Source organism: Aulostomus chinensis, chromosome 20 (genome assembly GCF_037954235.1).
Source record: "Aulostomus chinensis isolate RoL2024-O1b breed Wild chromosome 20, RoL_Achi_v1.0, whole genome shotgun sequence".
NCBI classification, from domain to species: Eukaryota; Metazoa; Chordata; class Actinopteri; order Syngnathiformes; family Aulostomidae; genus Aulostomus; species Aulostomus chinensis.
This window is the reverse complement of record NC_141339.1, coordinates 12,142,419-12,159,769: the sequence shown is the minus strand read 5'-3', so window position 1 is coordinate 12,159,769 and position 17,351 is coordinate 12,142,419. Positions and strand designations below refer to the sequence as shown.

The 17,351-nt window shown below is 42.3% G+C and overlaps 2 protein-coding genes across 3 annotated transcripts in view; both read right to left on the bottom strand.

The window, feature by feature from the left end:
• Positions 1-730: 730 nt before the first annotated feature.
• sytl3 (synaptotagmin-like 3) lies at positions 731-8,418 on the bottom strand. Of its 2 annotated transcripts, none has more exons than XM_086188867.1 (13): positions 6,588-8,418; positions 6,122-6,337; positions 5,559-5,626; positions 5,346-5,397; positions 5,190-5,265; positions 5,027-5,099; positions 4,577-4,707; positions 3,406-3,528; positions 3,160-3,329; positions 2,981-3,077; positions 2,714-2,884; positions 2,570-2,609; positions 731-2,053 (listed from the first exon to the last, which is right to left on the bottom strand). In XM_086188867.1, the coding sequence occupies exons 1-13, from the start codon at positions 6,683-6,685 to the stop codon at positions 2,046-2,048; spliced, it is 1,323 nt and encodes a 440-aa protein (XP_086044993.1). In that variant the 5' UTR covers positions 6,686-8,418; the 3' UTR covers positions 731-2,045. The 2 variants fall into 2 exon arrangements, with proteins under 2 accessions (XP_086044993.1, XP_086044992.1); XM_086188866.1 differs by having other exon boundaries at positions 2,570-2,612; positions 6,588-8,417.
• Positions 8,419-9,217: 799 nt separating this feature from the next.
• enpp1 (ectonucleotide pyrophosphatase/phosphodiesterase 1) overlaps positions 9,218-17,351 on the bottom strand; it is a 29,377-nt gene continuing 21,243 nt past the window's right edge. The window contains exons 16-23 of the mRNA XM_086189872.1: positions 16,841-17,025; positions 16,575-16,614; positions 16,040-16,200; positions 14,354-14,489; positions 13,456-13,530; positions 11,820-11,952; positions 11,333-11,477; positions 9,218-11,244 (exon numbers count right to left, since the gene is read on the bottom strand). Coding sequence (XP_086045998.1) covers positions 11,095-11,244; positions 11,333-11,477; positions 11,820-11,952; positions 13,456-13,530; positions 14,354-14,489; positions 16,040-16,200; positions 16,575-16,614; positions 16,841-17,025 — 1,025 coding nt within the window. The 3' untranslated portion in view covers positions 9,218-11,094. The remainder of the gene's footprint in view (positions 11,245-11,332; positions 11,478-11,819; positions 11,953-13,455; positions 13,531-14,353; positions 14,490-16,039; positions 16,201-16,574; positions 16,615-16,840; positions 17,026-17,351) is intronic.

The following is a 17,351-nucleotide window of genomic DNA, read 5'->3' as shown; positions in this document are numbered from 1 at the left end:
GGACAACTGAATAAAATGGATCAATCTCTGAAGAGGAGGAAGTTCAGCCATCTTGTGTGTTTTGAATCGCATGCGGAACACTCGTCAGATTTTTTTTTTCTTTCCGAAAACAACCAAAAACTTTGTGTTGAGTACAGATTAATATTTTAAACGCGGACGCCCACAGAGCCTCGTAGAAAAGGTTTTTACTTCAGCGTGGATCGTCAGAGCTGAACTGCTTCGCCAGATTGCCATCAGGATCCTGGAGCTGGAGGTCTTAACTGCTCAACAGTTTGATTTAATACCTGCCAACACTCCACTCCAGTCGCTGGGTGGGCGCTCCAGTGCAGCGTTTACTGGAGGCTGCTACGAGAAGATGGTCACAGTCACGAACGTGGCTCTGCGCGCTCTTTGGTCAAGAGCCAAGTTTATCCTCATAAGCGAAGCTCAGACTTCAACACATCTTACTATAAAACTTCCTCTTAAAAACGTAAGAAATCTCTGTATTTCTGACTGTCACGCAATCATGTCAACACCACAATCATCCCATCAACGTCAACCTTGGCGTTCGCACGGCTGGCGCCCGGATCAGTCCGGCGTCCAATAATAAACAGATCCCAGGACGTCTTTGGTAGGACAGATTGTTTGCTTTTTTCCTAGCAGTGTTCATGTATCATATAAATGTAGGAAATACCACTTGTTTTGCATTATATTGCCTTTTTTTTAAACAAATTTTTGTACAAAAGTCAGTTTTCAGTGACATCCAGCGAATGTCACCCACGTATCAAACATCAGTAGGAGATATTAGTAGCAGATGTGAACAATCCGGGTTTCAGAATCTCATAGATTCCTGTATTTTAGTAGAATATTTCAGTGAAAAATCAATTTTCCCCATTTGATGGGAATTGCAGGGTAGTCTCCTCTGCTCCTCTCTTGACTGTAATTTATATAAAAGTCATGTTCTGCAAAATTCTTTGTTTTTTAATGGCTTCCATATCACGTGACCTGGGAACTCCGTGTCAGTACCAGATACTAAAACCTTGACGGGAAATAAAGGACTCACACATCTTTGTTGGATTGCAAGTTTATTTTCGGTCTTTATTTTCTACTGGAAGTACACAGTAATAAGAAGAGGCGTGGCCTCCACCTCCAGCTGGGTGCTCACGCCTGGTTCCTCTTTGAGTCTGAGGATAAAGTCACACGGAAGCCATTAAAAAAAAAAAAAAAAAAAAAAACCCTGAATATTTATAGATCCTGCGTTGGATGCACAAAAATGAAATGAAGAAGTGTGTCCTATATTTCTGCTGTGGATCAAGTCTCTATGCACCTACAATGTTATGTGAGCACAACCCGCTTTTTGGGTGAAGAGTGACCTTAATAACCGCTTGTGCTCCAGGCCTGTTAGCGGCGGACCCAGTTAGCGACTAGCTGGAGGACACTGGGGCATCGTTGAGACACGCAGGAGTTTACGGACAGAAACACAAGGAGAGAAAACCATCGAATTCACTCTTGTAAAACGGACAGAAACATTTACTCCAAATAAATGTGTCCGGGGAACTTAGCGTACGCGCTTACTGAGTCAGCTTACAATGCTGTGATGACAATATAATGATAACAACTACGACAATAACTAGTTAGTAAATCACTTCATTCAAAACAATAAACTCAGGTTTACCTAACAGATTCCTGTCTTTTCACCGTTGAAATACAGAACTACGTTGTCATAAAAGCACATTTTATCAATAAATATCGTGGATAAAAAATATACAATAATCAAAATTTCATTTTAAATATTAAGACAATCCACATGATTACAACTGTGTTATATCACACTTGTATCCGTCACATACATTGATAACTATTTCCTGACCTGAGATCTGCTACAATTACACACTGCGCATTACGGGGAAACGCTTGAGAGCGATTATGATTTCGGGGAATTTATTTCAGACGCTGAGAGGAAGTCTGTTCGGTCCCACAGATCCAGGGTCAGCAGTTTGTCGTGGAACTTGTCCAGCAGCTGCTGCTGAGTTTCTGCTTCATCTTATCTCCGTTGTCTTCCAGTGTCACACACCTACAAAGAAAACACACACACACACACACACACACACACACACACACACACACACACACACATCCTCTTATTGCATTCAAACTCTCACAGCAAAACCAAGGTGATGCATCTCTCGGCCTGCAGACGCTAGAAATGGTTCGCACAACGAGAGACACGCACATTTGGCCACAGTGACATCCACTTACACTTTCACTCTCACGTTTGCTTCCATGGAAAGCTCTTTGACACTTTTGATGAGAAAAAACCTGTGAGAGCATCATGGAAGGGCCCGAAAGAGAAGCTCGCCTGACCCCTAGTGTCCTAACGATAGAGGAAGCTCCTACATCCCGAGGGTTTGGTTTTTTTTTGTCTTCCCAGACTCATAGAAAAGTGATGCAAGATAGAAAAATAACATCTTCATGAGCTCAAGACTCCTATCTGTGAGTGCTTGAAAGGTAAAAATATACCTTTAGGGTTATGTATCACTTCAAGGGAGTGGATGTGTAAAATGGTTTGGAGTCTAAACCAACAATTTACCTTCACTGCGCTCCACAGCGCCCCCGTCTGGACTCTCAGTCTGCTGGAGAGAGAAATACAAGGGGAAAAAGCAGACGTTTAGCTTTTGGACCAAACAGTCCTCACAACTTTGAAAACCTGGGCTCAGTATCTCTTCTCATGTACCTTCGGACAGAGCGGGTACCAGTTGAAACACTGCGAGGCTTTGTCTACGTATCTGCAGCCATCCAGGGGGATGAGGACCTCGCCAAGAAAAACCTTCTTTTTTAGAGCTCTCGAATGCCACACAGAGGCCTGCAGTCTCTTTCCAATCAGCAGATCAGGCTTGATGGGATACTGTTGAAATGCAAAGAACTCAATCAATTTCAACCAAGTTAAAGATGATGTAATGGCACATTTGGAATGGAATGGAATTAATTCGACGATTTTTACCTTTAAAACTTCATTATAAACCGGATTGGTGGTGTGTCTCTTGACTGACGTCTTCAGTTTGATACTCTTGTACGGCAGCACGAAGAGTTTAACGAATCTGCATGGAGAAACGAGACGTTTCAGAGGTTTTCATGAGGGCGTGTGCGACGACGAGTCTTGATGTGTACCATCATCCTTACGGGTGACACTTTCTTTTCCTGGCGTCTCCATAGGTGAGGTTTCTGCAGGCACCCACACTGATTTCCAGACAGGAAGTGTTGGAGTTGTAGGCCAGAGCCAGTTCCAGCTCTCCTGCTATACCGATGCCCTCAAACAGGCTGCAGTCTGTGCTGATGCTGCTGTAGCTGCCCTACGACATGGACCAGAGGGATCAGTCAGGCTTGGATTTAAATCATCAAAATCTAAACTCATCAGCCTCTACTGACTCTCTTTCCTCCTGAGTAATCAGAACCAAAGGACGTTTCTTCCTCTGCCCCGGTGGACGAACCTTCCTGGTCACTGTCTTTGTTTTTCTTGAACAGGTTTGGAAGACTCAGGCCCTTGAAAAGCTGAAAAGAAGATTTGTGTGATTATTTCAAGACGTTGCATCAAATCTATAACTGAACTTCAACAGCTTGATTCAAAATACCAGCCACATCATAAACCAGCTGAATGCTGTCGGTGGGACTCCTGCACAATGTCGCAAGGTCTTAGGTAACTTCAGTTGCCGTGGTAATGAGTTTATCACCGCACACTCAGTTTAGCCTCTCAGAAAAGTCCTTCTCAACCCACGTGAGTCTGTTTGAATCAACCCAACTATGCCAAAAGTCTCCACCGTAGACAGAACCAGGGTCATTTTGCTGTTGTTAATAGGATACTGGAGCAGCAGACCAATAGCTGACAACTACAGGCGCCAAAGTAGACGAGAACTTAGTGGAGTACTAGTTTTAGTACAGGTTGGTCCATTTTGTCACAGTATAGCCGTTTGACCTTCCTCAAACATAAGACTGCAAAATGAAGTTACTTTCACAAACACATCCATAAAACCAATAATATTTTTGATCTAATAATGACTCATTCGTACAACGCTTGCAGTCACGTTTGTATTTGTAGTCGTATTCCTATTCTTGTGTACGTATTTGTACTCCATCATTGCAGTCCCCACGTCCCAGTCAGAAAGTAACAGAAAGATAGAGAACACGCAGTGAGTACAGCGGAATAAAGATTACTGGTGCTATCGAATGTGAATTGAATTTAGAATTTATGGCGTTTGGTTGCTTGTTCGGCGAGTTTGAGATCGATTAAAACCGTCCTGTTGGAAACTGTCAAGCCTGAGCTTGTGTTTATTTCTCATTCATATGACACGAGTGTAGGGAGGATGAATTAGAACCAGCTCAGCAGCCTAAAACTGCTCTGGTTTTGTGTTGCTTTTTTTTTTTTTTTTTTACTACACGCTTGTTCAGTTGCTTCTTGTTGTGTGCGTTTTCAGACTGTCATAGTTGAGTTTCTCAGCTACGAGGATATGCTGAACGCCATATTCACTTCACCCGGTTCTTGTTCCTACGGTTGAAGTGAGACCGGGAGGGAAGGCGATGCGGCGCGTCGACGCCGGCGTACCTGGATGGATTTGGTGATGTCAGTGTCAGACAGGCTCTTCTGGGTGTTGTAGGTGAAAAGCAACCCTCTTGTGCCGTCGTCCACTTTGAGAAAGTCTCCTCGCTCGTCATTTTGGGATGCAGATATCTTTGCTATGAGGGAACAAAAACAGGCAAATGTCAGTAAATAACAAGTGGATTTGAAATGGGATCAAAACGGAGTTCTAAGAGCGGGATTTGATTTAGTGAAAGGTCTCTAAAAGGACATGTGGTATCAGATTATTTGGAAACAGATTTGGTCTGCTGGTGCTTGCTGGCGTCGGCGAGTTTCAGGCTATTACTTAAGGCCCCGCGTGTGTATTCAGATGCCACTGTGATAACCTCCTGAGGAAGTGTTGCTTCAAAATGCGATTCTCTCATGAAGATTTACTAAATACTGCCTTGCAGCACATTAATTGACACATCCACTTACGTTTACCACGTCCGGCGAAGGTCTCCTTTAAATTCTCCATTGATTTTGTTAAAAGTTGAGATTTTTTCAGATCCTGAAGATAAACACACAGTTACATATATTTGACTTTTATTATTATTTTTTTTTTATCACTGGCTGCTAAAGGAATTATAATGTATTTTACCACGGATCTGTTCAGAAGCTGATGTTCCAGGTGAGGAGGAGGAGTTGGCGGCACCACTGATATGTAACTGTGAGAACTATTAGAAGAAAAAAACAAAAACACTTATTTTTCATTCACTTGCTCTGGAAACAACAACCATTTCCAGATTCGTCGTACCTCAGCGCGTTGTAGGTCTTCAAAAGCTTCTCAGCAACGGTCTCATATTTGCCTGCAAGTGAACGCAAGTGGACCAAATACAACTTTACTGTAAAACACAGTATTGCAATATTCAGTAGTTTGGCAATAGTTATTCATGGTTCATCAATCAGTGCAGTAGCACTGTTTTTTTCTTTCTTTCTTTTGGGAATTTTATATAAGAGTCAGTCAAACCTGTGGTGACTGGAAATTTCTTTGACTTCTCCTCTAAGAACCATTCTCCTGACCTGATCTTCACTTCCCTGTTGGGAAGAGGAAACTGTCGCTGTAGTTACAAAACTAGCAAAATCAACTGTACAAGTACTGAAGCCTAAAGGGGACATAAAGCGGTGAAAAAGGAGCAATAGTTAAAAAACAAACAAACAATATTGTACCTTTGTGGGAACTTATAACCCCCCCCCCCCCCTCTCCGTGTCCCATTCAGGCCTCCGTAGAAGAAGCAGCCTTAGAACTAATCCTGTTGCTGCATTGCTGATTATTTGGAGGTAATTCTTGTGGCTTCTTTTTATCTTAGCGTGAGCGTTAGAGTTTAATTTTATGATATTTTTAATAAAGTTCAATGTGGTACATTTTCGTTTTTCAGTTAGGGCGGTAGTATATTCGCTCTCCTGTAAGGAGGGTCAATACGACGGACAGGTGAGAGACTTACTGCAGTTTGCAAACAAAGAGTAACATCTGTAGTAGTAGTAGTAGTAGTAGTGGTAGTACTGTAGTCGTAGTAGTACTCAGTGTTCTACCTGTAGGCGTGGCAGACTGTACACTTCCAGCCCACCGTTCCTACACACACACGACACTTGCTGCAGATTCGGTGGCTACAGCCCCGACACACCGCACCCGAGTTCCAGAACTTTCCCAGGGGCCGCTGACATCGGGCGCACGTCCGCTCGCCGTATTCCCGGGTAAAACTCTTAGCGCCTTTTCTCCGAAGCTCCTGGAGCTCATATTTCATCCTTCTGAAATAAGAAAAGGGAACTTTCTTAAACTTTAAAACAACAACAACAACAAAACTGAAGAAAAAACCCCCAAAACAAAACATGTTTGTATGAATAAAAATAATTGGTCATCCAGATTATGGACACCTGAATTTGATCCAAAATTAGAACTCCAAGTCCTGTTTCTTTTCACTGCTGCATGAAGGTCACTAGACTTTTAGCCTTTTTTCATCAGTAATAACAAACCCATCAAAACAGAACAGGGACCCACCTGATCCGGTTCTCCTCTCTGGTCCTCAGCAGTTTGTCTCTCTGAAGAACCTCCAGGATTCTCTCTCTCTCCAGAGCTTGAAGCAAACCTAAATCCATCTTTTAATCGTCTGTCCCCTTCTCTGGTCCTCTTCTCCCTGTCCTCCTCTTCTGCTTCACTCTGTTCTTTTAATTCCTCTCTTCTTTTTGACCCCCCCCCCCCCCCCACTCTCTCTCTCCTTAACTGAGGTTTCCGAGCACCCTCCTCTTTAAGGCTTCTGGAGCTGTAAGAAAAAACAGAAGTGTGCTGGCAAATGTTAAATCTCTCTTCTCCTGATTGTTATCTCCATTGAGTCGTTGAGAAACGTCAGAACCGTATATGGACTTCCTGAACAGATGTAACTGATTCACTGATGGCCCCAATAACTAGTGAAAATGCCCTTCTCAGAATACATGACGCAGATCTGCAGGGTAGGATCTGATAGGCAAAGAAACACGCAAACAATCGTTCTTTATTCGCCGGCGGCTCCTCTCACCCCCCTCATGTCCTGTTCACTCTCCTCTGTCAGTGTCACAAGGCGTTTCTTCCTCTTGCATCGCTGGCAGGCTTCTTGCTCCTCAGCTGCAGGATGAGCAGTGATGCTTCACTGATAGCGCGGTTGCAAAACAAACCAAATGCCAACCCTTGCATTATTGATGGCTGACGTGCATCTGTGTTCTAGTTTTCTTTTTCAAATTGAGAAAGAAAGACGGTAGCGAGTGTATTATCTTGGCGATAAAAGGGATCGATTTTGGAGAATGCAAATCCAACTTGGAGTTAAATGCTTTATTTTAAGGGAATTGGTTTTCTTCTTTAGAGCTACGCTTGCTTGCACGTCCTGTCCTACACAATACGAGAGTGGGGTTCCATCTGATCTAACCCTTGGCAAAAGAAGCAAATAATAGCTTTCCAAATCCCCAAAATGAACTTTATCTTTCTGTCTTTCAGACAAAGAGGGCAACGCAGCCCATTTCAAAATGTTAACAAAATGATTTCCTCTCCAGAGCACATGGAGAGCAGAGGGGAAGAGTTGAACAGCTGGATGCTAGATAAGAGCACGTCCATGCTGCTGTCCAGAGCTGCTGCCAGGGAGGACAATCAGTTGTAATTAGGCTTCATGTCACACAGCTTCGCGTCCTCCGAGCCATTCAACCCTCTTCATCTCAATTAGACCAGATGAAGGATCTGTTTCTGGACAAATGTTCTATACGCACATAAAAAAAAAAAAGATATCATAAAACGCATCTGTGAAATTAGCATCCAGGAATCATTTTGTATTCATGAACATGCCAAAGTTGATGGCAAAGTGATACTTCGACCGCACAAAAGTATTTTGCCTTTCAAGTACTGACTAATACGTGACTCATGCTCTCAAAGAGTATACTTTAACTCTCGAATATTTTTACAGTGCGTTACTTCTTTGTTAGCTTGAAGCTAACAGACACAGACCGCTAACGACAGTAAAACTGCACAAAAAAAGTCTCTTTACAGACTCTCAAGCGCATCCAAGTATTCACATTATAGTGTAGAACTGGAGGTGTGCCAGTTAGTTTTTCAATATCCGCGGGTTACAGAGCACACAACCGGATAACGAAGATGAGGACTACACTGGATGATGCGGAAAAGTCTCTTTACAAACTCAAGTGCATCATCCGGTGCACCAAGTACCTCAAAACCGACTGTCACACTTCCAGTTCTGTGCCAATGTGAAAAGCACGACGTCACACTGGTTTATTCGAGCTCACGGTCGCGCAGAACTGGAATGTTATATTTTGGTTTTTAGTTTAAATGAGTGGATTACTGAGCGCATGGTTGGGTTCATGAATTTGCTTGAGCATTTGTAAACAGGTGCTTTTTTTGGGGGCAGTTTTGTTGTGGTATTGCAGCTTAAGCTGTTGTTAGCTGTCAGGTGCTCTTAGCTTCAAGCTAAATATTCGTGGCTTACTCCTCCAGCATTCTGGAATTGAAAAGAGATGATGCAGGAGGGCAAAATGTCATTGTGAGCCCAAGACATCTATTTTTGAGTATTTAAAGGTAAAACGTCCTTTTTTTGGTGAAGTATAGCTTAAATCAAGCAGGACTGATGTGTTACCTCCTTGTCAGAATAGCAGCTCTCAGTTTGACGGTGGGATTTTTTTTTTCCATTAGTGGGGCTGACAATGATCGTGTCAGTAAAGTACACTCATTTCACTCCCCTCTATCTGCTGTGCTGAGGGCCGTGATGATTCAGGTTGTCTGTGGTTCGAGGTAACCCTGAGTTAATATCCGAGAAGAGAGGGTGGGATTGGTAACCGCTGACCACACCAATGACCGTAAAGAACAGCTAAAGGAGTCTTGAGTGCTGTGAGAAAAAGACAGCACCAAATGCGGGGTCTACGTTTTCCACTTAGCTCGAAGCTTCCTGGAAGCCACGTGTGTGTGTGTGTGTGTGTGTGTGTGTGTGTGTGTGTGTGTGTGTGAGCAACAGCATGCCTCAGGTTAGCTCAGACAGGATGATGAATACAAGCGAAGTCCAAGAACCCTCACGCACGCGCGAACACACACACACACACACACACACACACACACACACACACACACACACACACACACACACACACACTGCTCCAAAACTTGATGTCACATAAACCCTGATGAACAATGCAAATCTGCCGTAGTCATTTATGTGTTTTCAAAACAAAACAAAAAATGGAGTCAGTTACCAAGAAGTTCATGCATTTCTCGGCAGTGACTACATTTTCATTCATGCTAAAAAAGACGCACAGTTAAATTTTGGAAGTGTTTGCTGTTCTTACGTTTCACTTTCTGTCAGTCACATGCAGAAATACAAGCAGAACGTTTATAAAGCCCTGAAACAACCAGGCACAGCAGAAAGGGTTGCACATGATGACGTGGCTGAATAGTAAAAAGTGTAATAAACACTAAGCTGTTCTGAACATGTATAGATGTCTCACATTTAGCTCGTTAAATATGACGCAAGCAGTCCGAATGCAGCCAGTAAGAATCTCAAGAGGGAAGTAAACAATATGAAACCACATGAGACAAGGAAAGTTCCACTTCACGTAATGACTTTGCACATAACAGAAGCTTAAACCCCTTTATGCCTTCAACTGATTCTTACATAATGGTCCACTTTGTGACCGACAAAGAAATAACAAGGTATATTAACTTATTCAACAAAAGCATCAAAAGGAAGGCAGGCTATGCCCATGAGAACTGGGTCACATCTCAGTTCAGCTGAAAGCTACGAGGTCTTACCTTCAGGCTCAGAGCACCATAAGTGGTCAGCCTGAGGATGTGCATCAGGTTTTATACCCTCACAAATACACAGCACAACCACACACACACACACACACACACACACACAGGTTTGTTTCCTTCCTTTCTTGCATTTTTTTGCGACATGCTGTTGCAATCTTAAAATGAAGTGAACAGCTGTTGGTTAAAATTACCTTTTGCCTTCACCAAATTGCTGTTTGCTGCTCTAATTTGACGAACAAAAGAGCACAGACAGACCCGGGGTCAGTGTAGAAGAGTTTTTATATGAAACGGTGAATAGCTGCCATTTCTGACAAGATATATTTTAAAAAAACCTGGAACATAATGGAAATGGCTAAAAATGGTCAAAATGACTTCAACGTCACCTTCCAGACAACCATGGTGACGGCAAACAAAAAAAGAAACACTGAACAGAGTGTTGATTTAAAAAAGAATCGCACGCAGGCACAAACACACACACACACACACACACATAAACTCACTTTTCTAGGCCTGTAAATTGCTATTTTTGAATGACTGCCCTGTTTTTCATTCCCATATAAATCCTGCATAATGTTTCACACACCACTTGGTCTTCACACCTGCGCGCCTGCACACACACACACACACACACACACACACACACCTATTCAATTTCACAACAGAAAGAATGGATAAATCTCAAACATTAAAAAAAACATCATATCATGGACACCTTTTGGAGTTGAAAATGAAATTTTTGTCTTTTTATATTTGGTGTCGCCACCAGCCACATCAGCCACTTCTCCAGATGTTCGTGTGTGTGTGTGTGTGTGTGTGTGTGTGTGTGTCAGGATTCCCTCAGCAGGTGGCAGACACAACAGTTTGGAGACAAGTTTCCTGGTATGTGTCGGCCAATAAAAACCTCTCTGGTACATAAATAGTCTCCCTCCACAAGGTCATTTGTTCCAGCCAAACTCTTCTGTCTGAAGCAGCATCTTTGGTTCCTCTGGAGCCTAATTCATTAAACACAAGCTGTTCGACACCGACAAGTTTCTGTACAAACACAACACAAACTAATATGGCTTCAACACACTCATTTGAATGGATCATTTGGAATATTTTGAAGTGAGGCAAATCAGGTAAGTCCACTGAGAGTAGGTGAACAGCATCCACATGGACTGAGGCCATTAGTGCACACCAATATGGCTTCCTTCAGAAACTACATCTTCAGCTGACAGTGTCTCAGAGTTTATTTATGTAAAAAAGTCTTCAGCTGTAGCGTCTCTTCTACTGATAATCTATCATGGTAGAAGCTGAGTCCAGTCAAGAGCTCGATGTCTCGGACCCGGGCCGTGTGAAACTGGAGCCACGCCTCCACCCATGTCAAGTCTGACCCAGTCTGAAGAGAACGGAGAGAACAAGTTAAAAGGGGAAGAAGTAGTTAAAAAGTCTCCGGTTTGATCAGGGAATTCAGCGGTGTCACTCACAGAGCAGTTCTCTGTGTGGTCGGGTCTGTGAGGCAGGATGAAGGACTTGGCCTGCAGAGGACCCTCACAGCTAGCCGGGGTGAACGTGGAGTTCTCACAGCTGGTCAGGATCACAAAGAAATGTGTGGGGATGGGAGCCTCGTTCCTGGAGAAACACCAGATCATCCTCAGTTCAGCTCATCTGACGAACAGGTCTTTTACTGATGCACTAGAAATGGTCAGAAGTATTGCAGGACTAAGACATATAACTGGTTATAGTTGTTCCATCATAAATATTTAATAGCCAAAATTAATAAATTAACATGAGACTAAAAGTCCAAAACATCAAATCTTGAGGAAGAAAACGCAGCAACGAGAAGTGTCAGAGAAGCATTCGCAAGAAAGATGAAAGTTAAACAAGAAATACAATTCACGAACGAAATTAAAAGGTAAATATATTAAATAATGTTTTAAATTTGGAGTTCGTGACTGTGTGTGATTAATTTACACTTTAGCGGTCTTAAGTGGATCGACTTTCCCGTCGTAGTCTTCATCAAATACGGGCCCGCTCATGATGTTGACTCCGTTCAGCTGCTGGGAGTAACGTGGAAGCAGGACATCATGGAAGTGAATCCAAACATCTGGGGTCAGAGGAAATACAGGCAGACATTTTATATAACCCCTGTGCAGCTAAATTAAGAGTCACCATAACAATGTAATTCCATATTGAAGCAGTATGAAGGTTGCTAGTGATGCTCCTCTCTGTTTAATTAGAAGACAGGTGCTTAGCTTTGCTCAGCATGAAGACTTCCAGACAGAAAATGGTTGCCCAGGTATAAATAGTAGCAAAGTTCACTGGAGAAGCAGCTCGGCTGTTTTTCTTCCTAATACAATTACTGCTTTTACTGCTGGGTTCGATTTGGGGTTCACTGCTTGGATTAAATGGCATGGAGGCTTAAAAAAAAAAAAATCTTATTCAGGTTTTGGAAAACATAACGGTTTGATTAAATTAGAACCTTTGACGATGTTTACATGTATTACAGAGAGACTGACTTTCTGGCAGGCAATCTTCAGGGCAAATTTCTCCTGAGTTGTAAATCAGAGATGATTTGACCTGTTGCAAGTAACAGAATACATGAGAGTAGTTGTATGTGTGGAGTACTGTAATTCTAAGTGTCCTATGTTGTGCAGATGTTCAACAAATTGTCACTTTCAGATGTTGTTGTCAGTTGTTTTGTTTTTTTTTACTTCAGACCTTATATTTTGATTACGTTTGGGTATTTTATGCTTTTGCACGCAGACACTGAAGAATGACAAGGAAGATGATTCACAACACTCACCACCAGGGGGCGGCATCTGTTAGCTGATCAATATGTAGGCCTCCCTCCAAAATACACAAACTACAGGATATCATAGTGCGTCTGTCCTCCAACAGGACCTCGCATTAGTGAGAGTGTGGGTGGTAAGAGTGGGAAACCCACTCTGAACCATGCCGTCTGACACAGTTTTAATTAATGAATGAATTCCAAGAAACACAGACGAGTTTCAACATCAGCGTATTGCTCGTCCTTTCTAGTTCGTCATCCTACTCAGACGATTCAGGTGATTTCACAATGAATTCTGGTGAAGTGTTGGTCAGCAAGACGGAACCTGTGTCTGAGCGCAACACAAACATACACTGGTGTATTTCTGTGTGTACGGCTTATAAAAGATTCGTCCACAGTGTTTTTAGAGAGCACATGTCACCTGAAACATTCGGAGAACAAGAGTGGCTGGAACCTATAATTGTGCTTACAGACACAGTTTGAGAAAATTAAAGTACATGAGCCGCATGTAATTTCAGCGGTTAGACTTTTGGACTCTTTGTTCAACTCTTGGAGAGAGTCAAGTCAGTTTTCACGTCAAGAGTAATGTTGAACGATAAAAAAAAACAGCTTGTCATGACAGTGAGCAAACCAGAACGCCCACTCTGGGAAAATACAGATGTTTAACAATTTACCAAGACATGTCAAATCATGATCCAGATGGTTAACTGAAATTACCTCTTCTGACATTGGGATAATCTATTTTAATCTGTGCAACACGTCGTCTTCAAGCACCGCTTGTGAATTGAAGCACCGATAAATGTTTGTAGACTGACTTGCCTTTAAATGCAGGGAACATCGGTGCCATGTTGCTCGTGAGTAGGGAGTCTGTTGAAGGTCTGTTGGCATTCAGATCTATTGAAATAAGAGGATTGACACACAGCGGGAGCTTAATATACATGCGCACGATGAGAAAGGATGGAGATTTACTAGTCGAAGCTAACACTGTATGTGCCAGGAGCTTAAACGAAAAAACAAACTCAAGACAAAGTGTGCGACTTAAAGAGAAAGTTAACCCATAAATGAAAATTTGGACAGTTGTTTAACTCACAAAAAAAAAAAACCCCAAAAACAAAAAACTGCTGTAAAATGTAAAAAAAAAGTAATAAAAAATACTGAAAAAAAGACCTGATATACGCGGTCCCTGACATGCCATATTTTGAGCCTCAATGAAAGCAACTCTGCTAGTTGAGGCTTATGTATTTTTCTTGAACGTTCCATTATATTTGTTAACTTGGTCTCCATTCACTTCAATTGTGCGGGTGATTATTGCAACACCTTTTCATTTGAAACTCCAAAAGAATTTTTTGTGGCCTAAAAATCTTAACTTGACCTGTATTTGGAGTTAATGAGTAAATTTTTATTTTTAGGTGGGTTATAGCTTTAAGCCATGAGGCAGTTCAAATATCTCAACCTTCACAGGCTAGTGTTACCCTCTTAGTTCCTTTAGTGGAGGAGTATCTACACCTGAAACCAGAATCTCATTCCAAAGTGAGTCAATGTACAGCATCTCAATTAGGGGAGGGGGTTTCTTTACAGTTAGTGTACATTTTTACATAAGAATGTGGCACTGAAACACGTCAACTTCGATTCAACACCCGGCTGGGGATGAGAGCTGTGACCATCACACAAATGCGCGCACGCACGCGCACGCACGCACACACACACACACACTCACTAGGGGGATGCAGCAGGCCATAGGTCAGTGCGGGGTTGTCGCTGTAGCGACGACACAGCTGGCTGGTGGCCGGTGGTATGCGAACGTCAGCACGAACACACGCCTCCAAATCTGGGCTCAGGGGTTGAACTCCGCTCTGAAAGAGAGTCAGTCAGTGGTGGACAGTGTTGGGACTCAAGGCAGGCTCTCTGGGTGTTGTGTAAGGTCACTTGGCTTGGTTTGCTCATATATGTGGGTCATTGAGGGCATGGCACCATTACTGTCTGCAGAGCTCTTTAAAGACAATAATCTCCTTCCATTGTAAAATAGATACACAGCAGATATTCACAACATAGGTTATACAACTAGACTTTTTTGAACACTTATGTACTAAATATGCCCCTCATTTCTGAATATCCAAGACTTGAATTAAAAGGGACGGTGTAATTAATCAATAAAAGAGTCTTCACATCAGGACTCAGTAAACATGCGATAAGTCTTGTTACAGCCATGTTTGTAGTCCAGAAGCCAAAGTCTTGCAAAGTTTGTTTTGCAAAGTGTTAGCAATAGCATGCTTACATGCTGTAAATCCTGGGCTGAGATGATCATTTTAATGGTTTTAGTTTAGCGTGTTGGTCAGCATGCTGACAGCCGCCAACTTGATCACAAACTAAAGTGCGTTAAAGGATACATCCAAATATGGATGTGATTGTGCAAATGAGAGGTCAAATGACCCCTGAAGTTCTGTAGTTCCACCTGAGTGGAACACGAATATCTCTACCAACTTTCACGGCAATCCATCTGAAGACACTGAGATATTTCAAAGTGTCAAACTGCTGGTGTCACTTGAGAACAAGTCAGGGGAATTCTTAAGTTGTTCAGGTTCTTTCTGTGGAGAACAAATTTTGTGGCATCCAAACACTGTTAAAATATTTGTGATTTGAGTGAACTTGTTGAACCTAACATTGTAGCTAACATGCAAAAGTAACATTTAAGATAAGATAAACCTTTATTTGTCCCTCAGTGGGGAAATTGGCACTTTGTCAACAGGAAAGGAAACTCAAGTATCCAATAATTAACTAACAATGAAGGGAAATCTTTTTGTTTTTCTCTTGCAAAGATTACTCCTTTCTGTAGACTACATCTTAACCAAATAAAGTTCTTTCTTCGAAAACTGGTGGGCAGAAATACAGCCTTTAAGAGTCGTTACGACTTGTTTCTCAAGAGCATCTACGAGAATCGAACAGAGAGCTTATTTAGACAGCAGTTGCTTAGACAACATGAAGGATTCACACTTAGATTGATTCCAACTGGCTCGTTTTATGGAGATATTCCATGTCAAATTGAGAGTCCTGATTTGACTAAATGAAAGCAAAAAAACAGCCATCCAGTATTAAGCCTGGGCTCTTTTGGATAAAGCTTGACAGAAAACAAAACTACATAATTCAAAAAAACAATACAATAGTATAAACTCCATCGGGAATGTTGAGGTCATAACTTCCACTAAAGCTCAACCGCATAATGAGAAAGACAAGAAATGTTTGAGCATGGAAGATGAGTAACAGCTGCTTAGAGACACGATTCAAACTCTAAACAACCTCCTCCATTCTGTTGCCAAACCCTAACCACAGAAGAAATATAGCTGGGGCAACTCAACTCAGCCGGCTATGTTTAGACATAAAAGAAAGCCTTGAACGGCAGACTCACCAGAGGCTGGATGGTGTACGACACCCAGAGGGGCATGAGACGGTCTTTGCTGTATCCGTTGAGGTAGTCAGAGTGGTGCAGCAGGCAAAAGGTGACATCTGGTTGGACGACTCCAGGAATTCCAAAAGGATGATGGAGGCGACGTAAGCTAGCTTTCACATCTGAGCGGAAAAGTAGAAAAGTCCAATTATGAAACCATGAGACTGCCTAAGACTTGGAGACCTGGCTGCAGGGATTTGCTACATTTCTGCAACAGAAACATTACAGACATTACATAACAGTAAAACAAGTTGAACAGATGGGTCAGGACAGTCAAATTCTTCCATCTCAAACTTGAATCATATTTCTGGATGGACCTTGGTTTAGGAATTGTTTTGCAGGTCAAAACTGCTGCCAGAAAATTACAAAATATCTCAAAATAAAACTCATGCTGTAGTATTTGTTGCTCGGTTCTTGAAATGAAACACGCCAGGATATAAATCAATGAAACATGTCATAGTTAATGAATTCAAAAGAAAAATCAAATGATACTCACTGGCACTTGTTGTCATGATTGGTGTGTTCATAGCTTCCACCTGAAAGATTGTTTTGTTGTCTGTTAAAATTTGATTTGTCACAATTGACAGTGAATCGCACATGTAAGTATTAACTTCTGAGAAATATAATAGAGAAATATCTAAATTTCAATGTATTTTAGTCAGGACTTAATTGTCTGAGAAACGTATCAGTTTTAAGTAAGGAGAATGACAGTCAGTGGAGCAATAATAAGTAAAAGATGACCTCACTGATTTTGGGACATACCATTTCCTTGGTTTGGGAGCTACAGGTGCATTGCAGGTCGTCAGTGGGAACAGGATTACTGGCCTCACACGGGGTGTCATGGGAGAGCTGTGCGGGGTGAACCGGGAAGAGGAAGGAATGCTTCAGGAGGTGGTTCAAACTGCCGTGCGTCCCATTGTTTGGAGCCGGGAGAATACCAAGAAGATCTGATTAAAAAAGAGGAAAAGTACATCTCAGAACTTTTTGAAGGCCGGCCACACACACACACACACACACACACACACACACACACACACACACACACACACACACACACACACACACACACACACACACACACACGATGACGACGGAAGTGGGAAAGGGTGTGGTGGTGGTGGAGGTGTTGGGGGGGGGGGCCTCTGGATAACTGTTTTTGTCATGTAATTGGATTGCACTTTGTCAGACCGTCACCCTAAGACCTGTCCGACTTGGTCCCACCTGAAGGCTGATAGTCGATACTGAATCACGTACCTTTTTCGCCGGAGTTTTC